Below are 20,881 nucleotides of genomic sequence, written 5' to 3'. Positions count from 1 at the left end.
GCATCAAATGAGGACAAATTGTCAAGTTTTGTACATGACACCTTGATAAATAAATAAATAAAGAAAGAAAGAAAAACATAAATAAATAATAATAATAACAATAATAATAATAATAATTATAATCATAAAAATAATAATAATGATAATAATAATTGTTTTGTTTTTTTAATTATTATAATTATTTTTATTATTATTTGATAGTAAATAATAATTATGATAATATTTTTTTTATTTCAAAGTGCCTTTCAAAATACTCAAGGACACTGTACAGAAAATTAAAAACATAATTAAAAAAAACAACCACAACAAAGATAAATAAAACTAACAGACAAACAAAAATGGCATGGAGTTGAAATTGATCAGTGGCTCAAAAAAAAAAAATAAATAAATAAATATATAAACAAACTAACGAATAAAAACATTGGCTAACTTTAGCATTTAGCAGATTCTGAGCTAGCATTAAGGTTAAAATTACTCTAAGGCAAGTAGCATTACTGTTCTCTAACATTACTTTTGACGAACATACACTTCAGAATCTAAAGTTTAGATCCTCTCCTCTCCTCTTATTCCTCTCCTTTCCTCTCCTCTCCTCTCATTCCTCTCCTCTCCTCTCATTCCTCTCCTCTCATCTCCTTTCCTTTCCTTTCCTTTCCTTTCCTTTCCTTTCCTTTCCTTTCCTTTCCTTTCCTTTCCTCCCCTCTCCTCTCCTCTCCTCTCCTCTCCTCTCCTTTCCTCCCCTCTCCTCTCCTCTCCTCTCCTCTCCTCTCCTCTCCTCTCCGCTCCGCTCCGCTCCGCTCCTCTCCTCTCCTCTCCTCTCCTCTCATTCCTCTCCTTTCCTTTCCTTTCCTTTCCTTTCCTTTCCTTTCCTTTCCTTTCCTTTCCTTTCCTTTCCTTTCCTTTCCTTTCCCCTCCTCTCCCCTCCTTTCCTTTCCTCTCCGCTCCTCTCCTCAGACTCCAGTCTGCACTGAGGACTACTTAGCAGCTAATGTAAGCATTATTAACAAATAGCTAAAACATCACCATCAGTTAGCCAGACCTCATCAAAGACTGCTAACATTATTGTTTGTATTACTAATTAACAGCTAGCATAACTATTAGCCACAGGAAGCTAAACCTGTCAGACTGTAATTTATAACTCTATCAAAGGGTCAACGTTAGGCAGCGTCCACTGGTTGGAAAGAGGGTATAAAGTTTGTTTTGACTTGAAAAAAAGGCCACAAAAAATAAGTTGAAAAGGTCGTCATCAAACCTCTAACACGACGCTTTAGCTTCCCAACATGAACATGACACAGAGAAATGTCTGCTGTTTGAATACGATGAAAAACAGACCTGAATATTTCTCATCAGGGATTTTCTCAACTTCCAGAGCCATGAGTCACAGCTGATTACGTCTGTCTGTCTGTCTGTCTGTCTGTCTGTCTGTCTGTCTGTCTGTCTGCCTGCCTGCCTGCCTGCCTGTCTGTCTGTCTGTCTGTCTGTCTGTCTGTCTGTCTGTCTGTCTGTCTGTCTGTCAGGTTTGGTGACCAACATGAGAAACACGCTGTGTTTGTTTAGCCTAAGTTCCCGGCTCAGCTGTAGTAACACGGCGGAGGATCTGAAGCTGCCAATAAATCACTGAAACATGTTGTTGTGCTCCACGTCAGTAAACCTGATGAAGATCCATAAATACTTTAACACGTCTCATTAGCTCTCTGTGGAGCAGTGTTTAACAGACGAGCTTCAAACCCTCTTTACATGTTTGTTTGAGCCGCTTTGTTTCTCCGATCCAACACGTTTAATCAGAGTGACCCAGTTCACCGGCACCGTGAGATGTTTTCAGACATTACATCTACTTTTCTCCATGTTTCCCATTTAAAAACTAATGTACTCATAAAACATACAGTTAAACATTTACATCCTCTTATATCACGACATCTCAGGCTTCATGGCACCAGCTCCCCACCTGCAAAGCCTGAGAGCTGGATGTTGGCAGAAATCCCAAGAAAACAGTGAATTATGGGCCATTAGGAGCAACTGTTTTCTATTAAATGACATGTTTCAGGTTCATGTTGGACCCCCTCAGATAACACACATACGTGTTTTATAACCGCTCTGTGGATAAAGTGAAATATTCTTGTTGACAAATGTTCAGGACAAACAGAAAGAGGACAAAATCAGTTTGACTTCCAGGATGTCATTAATTTCCAGTCATTTAGAAAGTTAGAGCACTGCTGACTCTGCATTTTTTCTGCTGACTCACATCTTTAAAAACAGGCTTTTGTCCCTCATCACTTCCCCTACTGTGCCCGGCCTCACATGATGCCCTGAGAGGGAAGTTAAAAGTTCATCCCTTTTAGCGCTAATCTCCCCCTAATGGCCGCTCGTTGAGTTAATGGTTAAATAACAGGCAGGATGGATTCTGGGTAAATCCAAACACATGTTCTCACATCAAAGTCTTTGAGCAGATTTAACCTTTGACCTCTGAGTACAGGACGAGCAGCTGTGCGCCGGCCGCGGTCAAACTTTAGTGTAACAATCATAAAGAAAAAAGTGGCCTGGCTAGACTTTGAGATTGATTTAAAGGAAATATTTAAAAAAAAAAAAACATTTTTAAAGTTTCCTTTGTTTTCCACCCAGCAATCAAACATCATAGTGTAAACATATTTCCTGTGTTGTAGTAAAATTAATTTCATAGATCAATGCTGATAGATTACAAACATTACACTACTGTTTGATATTGATTTTGATTTTCAAAAGATTTCTTTTTTTTAATGACCACCTTCATGTTTACAATGGTATGCAGATGAAAATATTTAAAATTTATTAAAAGATGCAGAAATTTTTAAAATAGTGTAACATTGATATGAGCTGTGGGAAAGAGATTTAAAGCTGCTATAAGTTTTTTTTCTTTTTTTTTTGAGTAGTTTATTTAAATTTACTTTGATACATCTTTATAAGTTAGTAGGCCATCGAGACAAAGATTATTTCTCTATGACTGTTTTTTAATGCTGATGGATGCAGCAGGCGTCTGACAGCCTACCTTTTTGATTTTTACAAGAAAATGTGAGCAGGAGAAAGGATGTGCAAACCAACACTCGATATCTCCAGGACTCTCATGCTTTTAAACCTGTTCTCCCAGTTTGTAATTTTTCCTGATTCATCCCATTGATACCAACTAAAGATACCAATTTCATTTACGAGTGCTGTGTAACAGAATATTGTATGAGTCCCTCCGATCTGAGTCACAAACGAGTAGCAAGTCATTTGGTCCAAGTCTCAAGTTTTTCTGTTGTGGGAAAGTCGAGTCAAGTTACAGCTTTTATCTCAGATTTATATCTTGAAGAGAGAAACCTTATCTTCCTAAAGTAAATGTCAAAACACCATCAGATCAGTCTGCAGCTCTGCATGGATTAAACCATATATTTTAATATTATAATGGAGAGGCATTATTATATTTTAATATGTCATTTATCATCAGGCACAAATTTAGCTGCCTAAAACGTATCTTTTTAGTCTGGCCTTTAACTGAGTTTTGTTTTTACTTTTCCTTATTTATTTATCTAACTTTGTTTGGATCTCCGTCTTTTTAAAGTCCTAACTTTTAGTTCAATATTTATTTATCTTTTTTATCTGTCTTAACCTAACTATTTATCTTCTTATTTACTGCACAGTTACTTTCAGCTTTTTAATTTTTGTGTCTTAAAGTTTTAGTTCCTTTTTTACTGCTTTAGCCTTGTAATACTTTTTTATCTTATTTGTTTCATTTTTTTCATTTAGGTTGGTTGTTTTTATTTTCTTACTGTGAGTTTAACATTTTACTTTACCATTGGAGTGGAAGTTTTTAAAGGCAAACTGTTCGACTTTTGGGGCAGCAGAACTAGCTACAGGCTCGGGGGCAGTTGCCATATTGGATAACAACCGCACTGTGTTGTGTGTGCCCATTGGCTGCTTGTGTGCTTGTGATCTAGCTACACACCTGTCTCCAATCAATCAATCAATAAAAGTGTGAATCTACAGCGAGGTGAACATGTTACGAGTCGTACGAATACCCTCAAGTCGAGTCGAGTTGCAAGTCGAGTCTGACTCGACAGTTGTCTGCTGTGTAGGATGTGTGTCATCAGACCTGGCAACCCAACTTGGCAGCAATGAGCATGTGCAGATTACAGCACAGAACATGGGAGTTAAAAAAGATATTAGCTGACATGTTAACTGTACAAAACATCCTGCTGTGGGAGGCTTGAGTTTCAAGAACTATAAGAAGGAGCTCCACAAGTGTGGGACCAGATTAAGAAAAAAAAAAAGAAAAGAACCATTTTTGGGCACAGATGGCGCCAAAACTGTCACAAACTTCAAGTTTCTTTAAAATCAAATTTCAGCAGTTTTGATATGGCTGAAGGAAAACTCTCATTTTACCAAACACTAAAAGTTTCTAGACTGGATTTTGATGATCTTTGACATCTTTTTCTCACCAACTGTGAACAATAAGCTTCAAAAACCAGGCTTCAACACGGACTGTGAGTACACTTCCTTCATTTTAATGTTTAATATATAAATGCATATAAGAGTACAAAAATAAAACATTTGTATAATATTAATTTTACATATGACAAGGAGCTTTAAATGAGTAGATGAACAGAGCTCCCTGGCTTCAACCGTTAGATGCAGCTACACATTCAGTCATCATGAAAACAGCGTGGTTAACAGGATTACAGACGGGTTAGTGAGTTAAAGTTAAAGAAGGAGTTAAAACATGAAGACATCTGGGATAAAGTGCATCTCTATCTGCATGACAGTAGTAGGTGGTCCTGGTCAGGGGAGGAGCTACTTTCTGTACTGTCTCTTTAAGAAAATGTGGTGTAATCACTGACGTGGTTGTTTCTTTACACCCCTCTTTAATACAGACATCCATCAGCTTTCTTCGCTAGTTTCTCAGCTTTCTCCATCTTTCTTTCATGATTACAGAAACTTCTTTGCTCGGTGAAACAATTTTAAATCCAGATGTTTCTTCTCCAAACATAAAAAAGAAGAAACAGGTCGGTAATCACAGCCGCGCTGTGCAGAGCAGCTCAGGAAACACTGCAGCTCATTTGGCGTCCTGACTTCCATCACGAAAACATAGTAACTGCCATTTTTACAGGGATCTTTATACATCTTATTATTCTGTCTGGGGGTTTCTGGCACCTATTGAAATTCCACGCTGCCAATTAACGTGAAACATGGATTACAACTTGGCAAAGCGCGGCAGCTCTCCTGTTTTATGAAGGACCAAACGTGGATTGTGCGGACGAGCGTGTTGAGGGTTGGTTGTGATGAACGTCCTGGCTCAGCGCTCCGCAGGAATCTGTTAAATCTGGTGAATGTTTCTTTTAAAGTCCACTTTTCTTCCTAAACGACAGAGAGATCCTGCAGGAGGAAATCTCCATAAGTAGCTCTTTAGTGATGAAGTCCAGTAAAAAAAGTATATACAGTAGAGTTAGAGGAACATACAGATATGTTAAAAGCATCTAGGATCTCTACAGGAGGTGATGGAGGGACGGTGGTGACGCAGTTGGTGGGTGAAGGGTCGTGGGGTTATTTCATGCAAAGGGCCGCAGCGTGCAGCCGGGATAAGTGCTGTACATCGAAGTAGACGATCTCTCGTTACATGCAGCGTGTGTGGACAGCTCAGGGGACTTCAGGTTAGACGCCTTGTTTGGATTTCTTCATCCTGGGAGAAAAAAGAAAACAGAGTTTAATCACAGAGTTGGAAAAAGAAACGTGAAGTGGATCATGTTCTTCAAGCAAACACCGAGCTGTAAAAACTGATCCAGTAAACAACGTGAAAATAAGTATTTGTTTGCCGTGACTCAGTGCCAGGATCTCAGAGATAAATTTCATGAAGTCTCAAACAAAAACTGCTGCGTGGAGTTTATGGGGCCAAAATGTTTGTTGACATTTAATCAAGAAGTCAGTGAACGCATCCTGCTTCGAGTTTGGTTGGATATCAGTTTCTGTGTGGCTTGTTTTTGTCAGTTTCTTCATGAAAACAAAGGATTTTTCAGAATTGTGTAATTAAAAAAAACACTCTGATAAATCTTGGGTCTGTGCTGCACAAACTGTTTACACTCTTTTGATGTTTTAGGTTTTTTTTTTTTTTTTTGGCAGTTGAAATGATAGTTTATAGAAATTTCAACAAAAAAAGTTAGGGCCTGTTTCCACCAATAGCTTTTGATAAACTGCCAGTGTCTGTTCTTATATTTTTTTCATTTATGTTTTTTTTTTAAACCAATGCAGTTGAATGTTTAGAGTGTCTGGCCACCTTAGCATTTTAAGCCCCGCCCCTTTTATGATCTACATGTTTCGTCCCAAAAACCTTAGGATCCAGCGTCCTTGTCAATCTTATACCCCCATCACCTTGTTAGGGCCTGTTTACACCACAACAGTTTCAGGATAAAACACAAAAGTATTGTTGCTTTTCAGTTTCACATTTTAGTGGCGTTTAAAGGTGTTTTTGCTGACTTGAAACACAAACTTTTTAAAATGGCCTCCAGTGGATTTATTTCTGAAATGCTGCTTCCACCATTGCTGTGTTAAACAGTTAGCCGGCGTTTTAAGTGGAAACGCTGACGTCACACTCCACTTCGTGTAAGTAAAAAAATACTTTGATAAATCTTGGGTCTGTGATGCACAAACTGTTTACACTCTCTTGATGTTTTTTCTTTCTTTTTTTTTTTTGGAAATTGAAATGATAGTTTGTAGAATTTTTTTTTTTTTTAAAGTTATGGCCTGTTTCCACCAATAGCTTTTTATACACTCCCAGCGTCTGTTTTTTATTTATTTTCTATTCATTTATTTATTTTCAAAGCCAATGCTGTGAAATGTTTTTAGTGTCTAGCCCCTTAAGCGTTTTAGGCCCCGCCCCTTTCATTATCTACATGTTTTGTCCCTGAGCTCTCAGTGAAAAACAGTTTTTAAAACCTCAGGAACCAGCGTCCTTGTCAATCATATATCTAAATCACCATGTTAGGGCCTGTTTACACCACAATGGTTTTAGGATGAAACGCCAAGGTATTGTTGCATTTTAGCTTCTCATTTTAGCGGCGTTTGATGGTGTTTTACTACTCATTTTTAATGCTTGGAGTAGGATTTTGGAAAATAATGTAATTGCGATTTTCTCGGACAAATGTTGCAATTGGGATTTAGCCATTTATATTACTTATATTATTTATTCATTAATTTATTTATTCTTTTTTTCGGGGAGGGACTTTATCTTCTGTATTTTTCACTAAACACAAGCAGTAAATGATTTTATAGTTTGACCAACACGACAAAGGATGCTGTCAACATGTAAACATATGTTTCCTGTAGGCCAGGCCTACATGTTATGATGAAACAAGATGAAGTGATGCATTAATTGATAAAGATAAATATCTTTATTTAACTATAACAACAACAGTAGAATATTGACTGATTGGTTAAACTTCAAGCCTTGTAGACGTCTTATATTTTTACCAGAAAAAAACAGTTCATTAGCTTTTGCTGGTTTTGAGGAAGGACAAGTACAAGTTACTGTAATCATGGTCGTCTACCGTGTTGAGCTTGTGCTGCTCAATCTACTGAATCTATGACTGTCTTTAACAAAATGAGCATCTGTTGCTCCTCTTCGGACAGTTACAGCGCCACCTACAGGCCTGGCATGCTTACTACAGCATTTTTAGTCACTTAGCGTTTCCGTGCAGATTTTTTTTCTTTACATTTTTGTGATTTGGGCTGAAACGTTGATGTGTAAACGGGGCCTTAGAGTCTAAAACGTAACAACATTAATACAGTAATTACATTTTGGGCAAAAATTGTAACATTTTGGGTTTTATTACATTTTTTTTATCGCTTTTGCACATTTTTCATAGTTAAATTTCAGGCTCTAACAAGGCAAGACTTCTGAAATCGTCTTTTCAAGACAGTAGCTTAGGTCTGTGTGGAGGAGAAACTATCCATACTCATAGTTTGGAGGGTTAAATTTCCAGGTTTAGAGCTGTTGCTAAAGCTCTGACACAATTTATTTCAATTTTTCTACATTTATATTAAAAAACGTTTCTGTCTGAACAGAAATGTAAAGACTGAAACAATGAGACGACTTTCTAAGCCAACAAAAGTGAGAGCAGAGAAGATCCCTTAAATTAAGTGTGTGTTCTGCTAAGGCAGGAGACGCTGTCAGTGGACACAGGCCCTTAAAGAGGTTTTGTTTATCAAACTTAAAGTGACAAAACGCACAACTTCCAATCACGTTTCTTTCCACACGTTCTGAATAAGTTTGTCCTGCGTGTCAGTGTATGTGTAATTGGAAACACATTAGCTCTGATCCATCTGAAATGACCTCCATCTTTTCTCTACATGAGCCGTTTTGTCATGCGGAGTGCCGCTCACACCTCCACACGTCACGGCTCCTCAGCCGTCCCTCAGACAGACGGTCTGACGGCAGGACAGCAGGGGGCTCAGTCAGAGCACTCTGAGTTTGTGTATCGGAGAAAGAGGAGACGTGGACGTCCTCAGGAAGTCACTTTTTGCATCCTTAAAGTCTTCATCTGTCTCCACTACAGGAGAGTCTGTTTCATCTGAGCACTGCAGGAGGGTTCATCCTTTGAAACAGTATCTGCACAGAGCGCAGGGCGGCAACGAAAGCCTTTCTGTAAACTTTATGGGGACAGTGTTCATCGAGGAGGAAGGAGACAGTTATTAAAAGATTGACTCTTAGTGCACAGAGTTTGCCATAACAGGGATTTGAACTCTTGACATTCGTATTTTAGATCAGTGGATCCACCAGTTTTACCAAGTGAGCTCAATCAAACTTTGATTTAAGTTCCTCCAAACTTTTCAAGGTGATAAACGCTTACATGTTCATTAAAAACCGAGAGAGGCGGACTAACAGCAGATGTTTGCATTTTATAATCCAGCGTTAGCATCAGTCACAGGCTGAGTGTCAGCTCTGTGTTAACGCAGCATGAGCTAAACGACACAACCATCAGCTAGCATCACGAGCTTTAAGAGAAACAGCAGCCACTCTGCTTTAGCTGCACATGCTAACTGCTAACAGTGACTTTGACAGCAGAGCCTCCTGACTCACACTCTGATGCTCATTTAAAATAAACAGTTTTAGGATAACGAGGCTCCTGCGTCCTCTGAATCTGACTCTGATGAGTCAATCACATCATTTTGCGCTCGTCATTTTTGTATAAACAAGTTGCACTATGCTTCCATGGGTTAAAAAGCCTGTTGTATGTTTACTCTGCATTTAGACACTTTTTGCACAGTTAAAAGTGTCAGTTATTTGGTGTAATTACAGCATCTGACCACTTTCCTGGTGGCGCTCCAACTGCTTTGGTGAGTTTAAGTTTTGTCTTGAAGTTTCTGTTTCTTCCTGTTTTGGCTCACATGCTAGCAGCAGATTAGCGTTTTTCTGTCAAGAAGCAGTCAGAGGTTTATCAAGAAGGCTTTGTGTGCTTTAAGGTAAATAAAGAAGTTTAATGAGGAATATGTTACAAGGTAATATTTATGAGCATTTATGCTAACACCCATACACCCATAACTCCCATTGGTTGCAAGCAGGCAAAGTGGTCAGTGTCTTTGTGTTTTCTTTAGAGATGGGAATTGATACGATTTAGCCAATACCGATGCCCTTTTCGATCTGATTCCTAATCGATTTCCTTATCAATTCCTGTTTTTGAGTTTTCTTGGTACAAAAAGTATCTTTACAGGTTTTCTGTGTCACCAACATTTAATTGAGTTTATACTGTAAGATAATAAAATGTAATTGGTCCCTGAGTCTGGATATTTCTGGGCATAATTAAACAGAAACAGGTCAAAATTTCACACAGTGTGACTTTGATGTTCTGTGTTGTAATATATTAATAATTCAAGTAGGCCACCTAGTGTCTCAAAGTGGTTATAGCAATGGTTTAAGTTGTTAGGAACCTTTCCGTCAGCCATGAGCCTTTCATTAGCCTGTTAGCTTTTGACATTTGAAATTCTCAGTATTTTTTACAAAGAGTTGGTGTGATATGTTTCTGTGATGAAAGTTGAAATTCCATTCTGCAGCTGAAGTTATACTGATGTATGCTAACTGCTAGCATATCAATGCAGTTTCCCATAAACGTTAGCATCAGGCTTGTAAGGTGGTTTATACCATTTTGAATGAACTAAATGTGAATCTCCTGAGAGAGAGTGATGAACATTTCTTTATGAAGTCAGTTCTTCAGGAAAACTTCAAGCTGAAAATCCTGAATCAGAGTTTTCTTGGGAAACGTTACCTAACTGCTAAGCTAAGATAGCTGCAGCAGACTAGTCGACGTAAGGCCCGGCAGCTCCAGCACAATGTAAAGAATTGATAAAATTGATGAATTTGAATAAAAACAAGCAGGAAGTGAAGGGACTGTATGGTTTCTATGGTGACAGATTATTTCCATTCATTTCAATGGGCTGATTTATGTTTTTAATGTTGAATATTTTGAAAAGTAAGAGGGTCAGAAACTTGAGTCATACACACACAATTCTCCTGAACATTCTGAACATTTTGCAGTTTGATTGGAGAAAATCGATGATTATTTTTGAAAGTCGGCTGTTCTCAGCATTTTAACATAGTAAGAAAATTTCCTTTTATGGAGAATGTTTGTGTTTATTTGTCTGTGTTTTTAGTTCTGCTGTGTTTTATCAAGTCACCAAGTAAACATCAGTGGAAAAAGAGCCTGAGTCTTTGCTCAAGTCTCCGGAGTTTGCAGGAAACCAAAGCAGAAAGGTAATTACATCAAGTTGATATTTATCCAGGTGTGGTGTGAGTCTGGTTTTATTAAAACGCTGTTGCAATGGTGGTGATGCCAAGGGATGAACTGGTAACCACACTCATGCAGAGCAGATTAGACCCGACTACATTTTTCGTCTGTGTCGTACATAAAACCCACAGTTTGTGGTTGAAACTGGAGTCAGTCTGTCCTCCCACTCGTGCGTGTAGCAGCATGTCTCCAGTTTGGCCTCCATTACAAATTAGGTAATTAAGACCTGTCACTGCTACAATGGGCCACTGACAGACGTCCTAATGCGCATTTCTGCTTTAGCTTTCTTTTGTCTCAAACACAAACGAGTGGAAATGTTGGAAACCTGTCGGCAGAGCAAACAAGAGTGTGATGCAACCTACTTGTTGATGGCGTTCTTCAGGTACTGCTGCAGCCACCGGATCTCTGGGTTCACACACACCTCTTTGTTTGTCTTCAGCTTGGCACTGAGCAGAAAACACACACGGCTAAACATCAGAGTTCATTCAGAGACGACAAGGATGAACACTCGTTCATTCAGTAAAACAGAGAGTTAACAGATAAATGTGCAGGAATTCACAACAGATGAGACAGTAGATTAAAAGTTATAGATTAAAGGATGGATTATGCTAATCCAGGGGTGGCCAACCAATCAGAGACCAAGAGCCACAAAAATGGCCAAGGTAGTCTTACAAACATACTTCCTCTCACACATAAAGAAAATGACATAAAATGAAAATCAATACATTTCCAATTTTCAAAGCGAGATTAATTGTGTTTGTTTGTGTGTTTGAATTCGTACTAGAGAAGAGAAACTGAAACTTAAGTATCAACCTGTACACCCAAACATTGATCAACACTGAACCCAACCCTGGCATCAATATATCAATAATTTAGATTGATCAGCACACCACTACTCATAATATATATATATTTATTTATGAATGGATCGAAGAGCCGCACATGGCTCGTGAGCAGGGGCGTATTTAGTGGTTTGGGGGCCCAAGGCAAACCCAGTCCATGGGGCCCTCCATGTCCTTGTAACTCCTCTTCCTCAGAGCTAGACTGGCCTTCCCTGGGTCCACTGTCTCTTTCCCAGAATCACGGCATGAGACAGTGCTAATCTTGTTCATGCTAACTTAACACAACTAAATGCATTTCCTCAAGTTCTGTACTTTAGTTTGATTTAGAAAAAAGTGAATCCATCATTTAGTCCACTTTGTCCTGGATTTGAAATCTTTTATGGTCCATTGAAGCTTATTTGTCCCACAGTGGGGAATTTACAGAGTAACAGGAACAAACAAGAAAGGATGAAGTGAAAAACATTACAATAGGTAAATATTGGAAAAAATCATTTAGTAAAGAAAAAATATGTAAATATCAAGCACAACATAAAACTGGAAAAAAATCTACTGAAAGAGGTGATATTTACAGTTACCATACTTTTTGGTTCTATTATTTTAAAGTGAATGTATTTTTATTTGACCCCCTGTCCAGTGAGTTATGTTTCCAAAAAAGATATTTATACAATAATGTTTATCAGCAACTCCAAAAGTTTGATTTAGAGAAAATGATCCTGTTTCCTGGGCTAGATAAAGTCCTTAAAATCCTAAAAGTCTGATATGTTTATCTCAGATCTCAGAGCAACATTGGTTTTATTTCACACTTGGTTGAAAATAAGAAAAAAATGGTAAAAAGTGTTTTTACCACTTTCTTCCTGAATCAAATGTTCAGATGTGTTGTAACATGGAATAGCCCATTGAATAAGAAGGGAGGGGGAGGACCCAAAACCATCATCACAGATTAAGCCTTTGATGGATTTTGAAGCATGTGAAGTAAGATTTAGAAAAAAGAAATGCTTTCAGTTGAAGAAAACTTCATAAATCAGTTTTTAAGAGATGCTCAGGGGGCCCAGGCAACTGACTGTGTTTGCTTAAATGTAGCTACGCCCCTGCTCGTGAGCTGCAGGTTGGCCACCCCTGTGCTAATCTGTCAGTATCAGCTTGCTTTGTTATTAAAAACACTGAATTAGCACTGACATGTTATTTTGACGCTCTCAGGAAGACTCATATCTATGCAAAGTCAGTATTTCAGGAAACTTCTTTTTTGTTGTTGTTTGGTTGAATTTAGAGGAGAAAGGTGCACAGAAATATTATATAGCGTCTCTCTGGAGTCATTTTCTTGCAGTATTTAGGCTCAAAGATCTGATTTTAATGGTTTTTATTTTCTCTTTTAACTGGGTGATGTGAACGAAATGCTTCGAAGGCATTGGAAAGAAATCTGTTTCAAACTTTAAACCACAGAGTAAAAAAAAGAAACGTTGACTGACATCAACGTCTCCGTGGTGGTGGGTTTGAGCCTGTCATTGGGCTCATTGTTTCTGGTGGTTGTGCCCTGTTAGACAAACATTAAAGCTCCTATAGATGTGTGTATGAGGCAACCTGAAAATCAAATCAAGTTTGTGTCAAAGTTTGAGGAACTTTGAAGCAAATGCGTAACCTGTATTTTAACATCTGATTTGTTTGCGTTAATGATTCAAAAGGAGGATTTATTCCTGAATATGTGGCTCCAGGTTTCTGTCTAAATGCAACATAACCCTGGAGGTATTTACGGACTGGATCGTGTGTCTCTGCGTGGGAGATCAGGGTCCGGTTCAGCCCTTTCCCACTGTGCTGCTTTTCTATAAACTTAAATTCACTTTTTTCCTCTTTCTCTTAATGATATGGAGACGTGTTGGTCCCTGCCTCAGTGTATGTGTAAAAACCAGTGACAGAGGGGCGTGTGTGTGTGTGAACACGCGTGCACGGCTCCTTTCTCTGACCTGTCCCCTCTCAGAGATTGATGGTGAGAAATGTCTCTCGAGGAGGAAACCTCCTTCAGGTTTTCAGACCAGGGAGGAAAACATGGAGTCGGACAACACTCACATGACTTGGAAGGGGCAGTTTGGCGTGCTGATGAAGCGGAGCTCTCGGATGTAGGATCGTGGGAGGTTGCTGACCGTGGAGCGACAGTAGCATCTTTCCACCAGACTGATGGGCTTGGCTGGAAATGAGGAGATGAGATCAGATTAAGATTAACGAAGAGATGATGAGCTGAGGATTAGGGAAAGAGTGTTGTTTATGTTTTGTTGAAACCAGGATATGAGGTATTATAAGATAGATATTCACTAATGAGGGCTTGGAGCTACATTTAACCACCACAACATCAAATAAACAGAGTGAAGATTGTAGGATTATTAGGACTTTAGGACCTGCGTAATGTCTCACAGGACAAACACTGAGCTCTTTCAGGCTGTGGTCCCTAAAAGCTTCATGATGGATGTGAAATACTTTCCGCTGCAGCCTCTGCTTTAAGTTTCCTACACACAGATTTTCACAGTTGATTATGGTGGAAAAATAAACAGTGTGTTGTTTTCCTTTCAGACAAAACTCAGGGTTTACCAGCCTGACTCTTTCTTTAAGGTTTTATCTCAAGATTAAATTAAGAGACTAAAACCTTTTCATGTCCTTTTTCTTGACAGTTTCTTTCCTCCACATCAGCAGTGAACAGATGGTGAGAAGCACCGCGATAGATTAAACTCTATGCTAATGATTTTAACACATGATATTACCATGAGAAAAGCTGCGACACCTTCAAGTTGGCTCCGCGTAGACAAACCACGGCTTTGTTTCAGAGCTCCGTGTGTGTGAGTGTGTGAGTGTGTGTGTGTGTGTGTGTGATTGAATGAAAACAAAGAGCAGGACAAATACACACGTCGATCTGTGATCCGTCAGAGACGCTCTTATCACAGGGACCATATGTGCTGCTGCCTGTTGGTGCTTTACGCACGGCGGAAAATGTTTCACCTACTCCGGATCAGCTCATGCATAAAGTGAAAGAGTGTGAGTGGGAAGAAAATTAAAAAATTAACCTTTCTTAGCCCTCAGCATTTAATTCAGGTAAATTTAAGGTGGATTTGCATTGGCATTTAAATAAAAGAGAATGTATAAGATTTTTTTTAAAATATATATTTATAAAAGCTGGCCATAAGCAGCTAATTCACTTTAGTTTAACACCAAATAGACAAAAATTCATACAAGAATATATAAAAAACGCACTTAAAGCTGTTTTATAGTCAAATAAATAACAGCCGGAAAAAAACACGCTTTAAAAAAATAAATAAATAAAAAGAAAAAGAAAAAAAATAAAATAAAATAAAATAAAATAAAATAAAATAGAAATAAAAAATAAATAAAATAAAATAAAAAATAGAAATAAAAAATAAAAAGATAGAAATAAAAAAAATAAAATAAAATAAAATAAAATAGAAATAAAAAATAAATAAAATAGAAATAAAAAATAGAAATAAAAAATAAATAAAATAAAATAAAAAAAATAGAAATAAAAAAATAGAAATAAAAAAAAAGTTTTATTTCATGAAATCTGACGCAATTTAATTTAATCTAATTTTTTTCATTTTTTTAAGCAAACTCCCAACCGCGCATCCTCTTCACTTACTACGACTTTAAAAAAAAAAAAAATGCAGAAAATAATCTGACTAAAACTCCAGCTGCGTGTGTGAAACCTGAAATCCTCTGAGCGGAACATCAGATTGTTTTTACCTTGTGATGGAGGCGCGTACATCAGCACCATGAGCGCAGCAGCGACCGCCAGCAGCTTCACATCCATCGTGCGGGTTAAAGTGTCCGAGGTTTGATGCTGCTCAGCTCACAGTAAAGTCCAAGAGAGATGTGACTGACAGGCTGGAGCTGCAGAGCTACTTTACGCGCTGTGGTGAAGCTGGCGAGCAAACAGGAAGTAGTTCCGGTGAGGTGGAGCGGAGCAGCGTCACGTGTTTTCTCCTAAAGCTGCTCATTCAATAAATAAATCAGTTAAACCAACTCAAAAAACAATTTATAAAATTAATCTGAGAAGAAATATACTTCGTGTGAGCATCAAACTCTGACCTAACTTTATTTTTGTGCTCTTATTTTGTTAATAAACGTCACTGTTTCCTGTTTGAGCGTGATTAACTCTGATATTAACTCAGGACCTCACCGCCCCAAATTACGCACAGAGCAGAGCAGAGAAGCACACACACACGGAAACACACACACATACACATACACACACTGAATAAAAACTGTATGAAAGATTTTTTTCCCATTAATCAACAACAAATCAATTAACCAATCACAAACTCCAGTTTTGCTCTGTAGGAATAGATTTCTAAAGCCCAACATTCTTTCTGCAGCTGGAAAAAAAAAAAGAAACCGGAGACATCTGAGCTCATCTGTTTTCTTTTAGTCCTGGTTTGTGCATTTTTGAGCCTTCATTTACCCACATTAATTAAAGGCGTAACAGGAGAAGGTTCAGATGAGTGTAAAGGGTTCAGTTATGGTCCAAATCAGGGGTCTGCAACCTTTACTTTCATAAGAGCCATTTTGCCTCAGCTCACCTGGATTTAAGTCATTTAGGAGCAACAAAATCTACTTAATCTTCACATTAAGACTATGAAGTCTATAAAATTCCATACCTAGTAAAAATCAAGTTAAAAAAAATGACCAAAACCAGAAGTATTTATTGATTTATGAAATTGTACACGTGATGTCTTATTTATTTTCAATTAATTTGCATTTATTTAAAAAAGAAAAATACAAAATTCCAAAAAAGTATAAATTTTATTTTATTTTTAAGTTTAAAAAAAGTTGATATATATAAATATTTATTTAAAATTTAAAATTTGTGGGGGAAAAAGTCAGAGTTTTGCAATTTCAAAAAATTAAATTTTATTTTTTTTTACAAAAAATGTCAAATTTAAATTAAAAATAAAAATAGAATTTAAAAATTAAAAAAAACAATTTGAAAGAGTTTTGAAGCTAAAAAAATGGCATACATTTTAAAAATGTGAAATTTTTAAAATTTAAAAAAATCTACAAAAATTACAAAATTTTAAGTTTTTATCAATTTGCAAAATTAAAAAAGCAAAAATATCAACATTTGAAAAAATTGCAAAAAAACTTAGTTTCTATCAATTATCAAAATCTTTAAAAATTGAAATTATCAACATTTGCAAAAATTACAAAAACCTTAGTTTTATCAATTTACAAAATAAAAAAAAATAAAGAAAGAAAATTTACAAAAATTAAAAAAGGAAATAAAAAAAAATGCTTAAATTTTCTAAGAAAAGTTATGACAGAATACTTGAATTTGATAATCCAGATTGATAATATTGCTCAACCCAGTTATTGTTGTTTGCTAATGTCTTGCCACTTATCAACCATGCATATTAAGCCGACATGTTGTCAGTTAAATTAATCCATCCACACAGAGTTAAAATCTGTATTTTCTTCCAGATTAGTCTTTTTGTAGATTTATTTAGTGTCAGTGTCTTTAATCAGCTTTAATTAGGCTGCAGAGCCTTGGTCTAAATAAACAGACAATGGGGGGTAACTGAAAAAACACACACACCTCCCTGTTGGTGTGTGTAGAGGAGTTTCAGTCTCCTTGGTTAAAGTGAACCTCCAAACGGTTATTTTTGCGCAGCGTGCTGAAAGTGTGCTCTTGTAAATCCACACTGCTGAGTTAGGGATGAGTTATTAACATATTTAACTGGGAACAGATGTGGAGTCAGCACATTTACCCTTCATCACCATCCAGAGCAAACATTACAGCGTACACATGTGTGTGTGTGCTGATTGTACAAATAACTGTGTGTTTTCAGTGTGTGTGTGTGTGTGTGTGTGTGAACATCTGATATGAAAACATAACAAGCCTCATGTGTGGCTCTGGTCTCACTCTGTGCCGGCTGCGATCTCTTTCATTATTTAAATTTTCCTCCGAGTTGTTTAAGCCAAACACACACAGAAGAAAAGTACTCTGAAATCATTTATCCAGCGGAAAACAAAAGCTTGTGTTTACACAGACTGAGGATGTGTGTTTGAGCAACATGAATAACGTCCATAAGTGGTTGATTATGTTTTTTTTCTCTTCTTGTTTCTGTCACTGATTGGAGACATGTCCTCTGGATGCAGAGCTGTGGGAAAACAAACCACCTGTTGACAACCGGCTTTATCATCAGCCGAGTGAAGGGGAGAAAACAGCTGAGCGCAGGGGAAACCCTGTTTTTGATTCACTGTCAGGCCTTTACCATGAGTGTGGGATAACGAGATGAGAATCTGTGTTTTTATTCACATGAAGAAACCAGTAGTCATGCTTTAACAGTTAATCAGTGACTTTATTTTTGAGGTGGTTTGGGCTGATCATAGAGCAGACAGTCTTTAAGGATGTTTCCATGAAGACCATTCAGAGAGGAGAGGACACACACACACACACACACACACACACACACACACACACACACACACACACACACACACACACACACACACACAGCGCAGAGTCCGCTGACAGCTGAAAGGACACATATTGACTTATCTCACAGGCCTCAAAGGCTCACGTCAAGTGTGTGTGTCTGTGTGTGTGTGCACCTGTGTGTGTAGCTCAGTAAGAGTAAGGAAGGAGAAAGAGCAGTCAAAGTATTTCAGTTGGTTTCAACATTTTACTCGGCGTGTATTAAATTATATTTCTCTGACATGTCTTGGGAGAGCAGCCAAACGACGTCCAGTGTTTCACCATTTCCGGCACAGTTATCAAGATTGACTTTATCAGACTTAAGTGAAAGGACACAGCGCTGAGGTCACATGTTCAGATTTGGCAGCACATCCTGCTCACTCTTCATTTTCTTTCTTTGTTTGTTTGTTATCTGCATCTGCCCCCAATAAAACTCTCACTTTTTTCTCACACTGCATGTTTTTAGAAATGGTTTTGCAAGAGGGTTGTTTTAAAAACAGACAGAGAGAGAGACACAGGGTCAGGAAGAGACAGCTCTCTGAGGCTCTGGAGTTTTACAAGATGCATTTATGGTTTAAACGTTGACAGTTCGGAGAATAAGAACAACATGTTTAAGAGTATGAAAACATATGTTTAAAGTCTAAAAATATATTTTTTAAATAGTAAAAATACTCAAGTTAAGATGTATAAAAATAATTGATTAAATAATAAAAAAAAACATCTTAAAGTCTAAAACAAAAGTTTGAAACTAAAAAATATGTGTTCAAAAGTCTAAAAAAAAGTTTTGAAATTTAAACATACATGTTTAAAAGTATAAAAAGTAAAAAAAAAAGGATAAAAAAGGTCAAAAGTATAGAAAAAGTATAAAAAACGTTTAAAAGTAAAAAAAATATATATATATGTTCAAAAATAAAAAGTATCTGTTCAGAAGTATTTTAAAAAGTTTAAAAATAGAAATGTTTAAAAGTGAAAAAGTATGAAAAAAATAATTTAAAAAGTAAAAAAGAGTATATGTTCAAAAATGAAAAAAAAAAAACATGTTAAAAAGTATAAAATGTGTTTTGAAATAAAAAAAAATGTTAAAAAATATTAGAATACATGTGTAAAAGAAATAAATATATCTTCAAAATTTAATTTTTTTTTTATTTTTTTATTTTTTTAAAAGTAAAAATACACAAGTTAAGATGTATAGAAATAAATGTCGAAATAGGAAAAAACATTGTTAAAAGTCTAAAAATAGGTGTTAAAAAATTAAAAATATGTGTTCAAAAGTATTAAAAATGTTTAAAATATAAACATACATGTTTAAAAGTAAAAAACCAAAGTATTTGTCCAAAATTAAAAAACAACATTTATAAAAGTATTATAACGGTTTTGAAAGTTAAAAAAAAAAGTTTTAAAATATAAGAATGCATTTGTAAAAGTATATAAATAAATGCTTAAAAAATGAAATAAAATATTTATAATCAATAGTATAAAATACATGTTAAAAATATGAAAATTAATGTTTAAAAGTATAAAAATATATATTTTTTTAAGTATTTATTTTTTAGGACTATAGAGGCAAGGCCACTTTCACTTTGATTGATATTTACCAGGATGAACAACAAAAAGAGAAAATTTTAAATTAGCATCTCTGAAATACTGTTTGAGGCGTCAGAGGAGGAAATAAGATCACAAAAATGTGAAGATGACTCGTGTTGATTGGTCGATGAATGGCTAAGCTGTTAGCATCAAATGCAGCGTTCAGTTGAGATTGTCCTCTTAAACTCTGTGGTTTTATTGCAAAGCTCAGGAATGTTCAACACCTGCAGGGAGAAAATAGATCAACGGCCCGCACTAAATTCCTGCAGCTAAAAGAGAAAACGACTGTCAACACCAAAGGCTGTGTGACACCGTGACGTCGTTAGAGAGGCTTCATGAAGCTCGGAGACGGCAGTATCTACTAAAAGTATGGATCGTAACCGGCCAATCAGAGAGGAGGAGTTAAGGCCACACACTCAGGTTTTGTTGGGTTTTGGGCCAGCCTCAAGTGGACACTTGAGGAACTGCAGCTTCTGCAGCTCACGTTATTTTTCAACACTGGAGGTTGGCCCAAAGTTTTTCTATCATACTCTAGCAGATCAGTGGATCTCTGATGCTGAATCACAGCATTAATGGAGTCACATTTTAGAGAGAAGTTTCCAGCAGCGTTGATAAATAAGCATGTTTGCCTGAAGCTGACTAACCTGTCATGCTCTCCTCACACCTGTGCAGGATCCAGTAAATCCATTAGAGCCGTGGTGTCGTGTTCTGCAGCCCATCTGTCCGTCTCTCTGCTTTGGGAGGTCTCACTCCAGGGGTCCTCCTCCTCCTCTCTGCAGACTCATTTCTTACTGTACGCTCAAAGACCAGGGCGAGTGCTTTTCTGACGTGGAGGATAAATCACAGCTCAGGTTGTTCTCTGAAGCTCTAAAGGCAAAGCAGGTGTCCTGGAGGTGTTTTCAGAGGATTCAAAAGCTTCACCTCTGTTTTTTTCTTACCGTTTTTAAAATCTCACTCCTTTTCCTTAACGTCGTGATGTTTGAGCAGACACAACGTGAATCTGCATCCTGTCACTGATGAGCTCAACCCGTCACACGTCAATAGATGGTTCAACATTCCTAAACCACTGTTCACCTCTAAAGAGAGACCATGTGACCCAGGAGGCCGCGGCATGGATGGCTGAGCGTATTATGTGGCACTGACCAGTTTCCATAGATCAGACCGGGGCTTGGAAACGTACAGGGAACTGGTCCCAGTGGGAGACC

At 37.1% G+C, this 20,881-nt stretch overlaps 2 protein-coding genes across 5 annotated transcripts in view; one reads left to right on the top strand and one right to left on the bottom strand.

Annotated features, from left to right (window-relative positions):
• tmem72 (transmembrane protein 72) overlaps positions 1-20,881 on the top strand; it is a 114,150-nt gene that overhangs the window by 42,442 nt on the left and 50,827 nt on the right. Inside the window, exon 3 of one of the 4 annotated variants that reach the window (XR_012598566.1) lies at positions 17,755-18,063. The exons of the other annotated variants lie outside the window; for them this stretch is intronic. The gene's annotated coding sequence lies outside the window, so the exon portion shown is untranslated. Of the gene's footprint in view, positions 1-17,754; positions 18,064-20,881 lie in introns of those variants that run through there. 4 annotated transcript variants of the gene reach the window in all.
• On the bottom strand, positions 4,513-15,486 carry cxcl12a (chemokine (C-X-C motif) ligand 12a (stromal cell-derived factor 1)). Its single transcript, XM_074675486.1, has 4 exons — positions 15,362-15,486; positions 13,685-13,802; positions 11,144-11,227; positions 4,513-5,686 (listed from the first exon to the last, which is right to left on the bottom strand). Exons 1-4 carry the CDS (start codon positions 15,426-15,428, stop codon positions 5,659-5,661), a joined length of 297 nt encoding a protein of 98 aa, XP_074531587.1. The 5' UTR covers positions 15,429-15,486; the 3' UTR covers positions 4,513-5,658.

This window comes from Halichoeres trimaculatus, unplaced genomic scaffold, assembly GCF_033239565.1.
Source record: "Halichoeres trimaculatus isolate MK-OKI-2021-1 unplaced genomic scaffold, fHalTri1.1 fHalTri1_scaffold_8, whole genome shotgun sequence".
NCBI lineage: Eukaryota > Metazoa > Chordata > Actinopteri > Labriformes > Labridae > Halichoeres > Halichoeres trimaculatus.
This window is presented reverse-complemented; position numbering and strand designations above follow the sequence as displayed.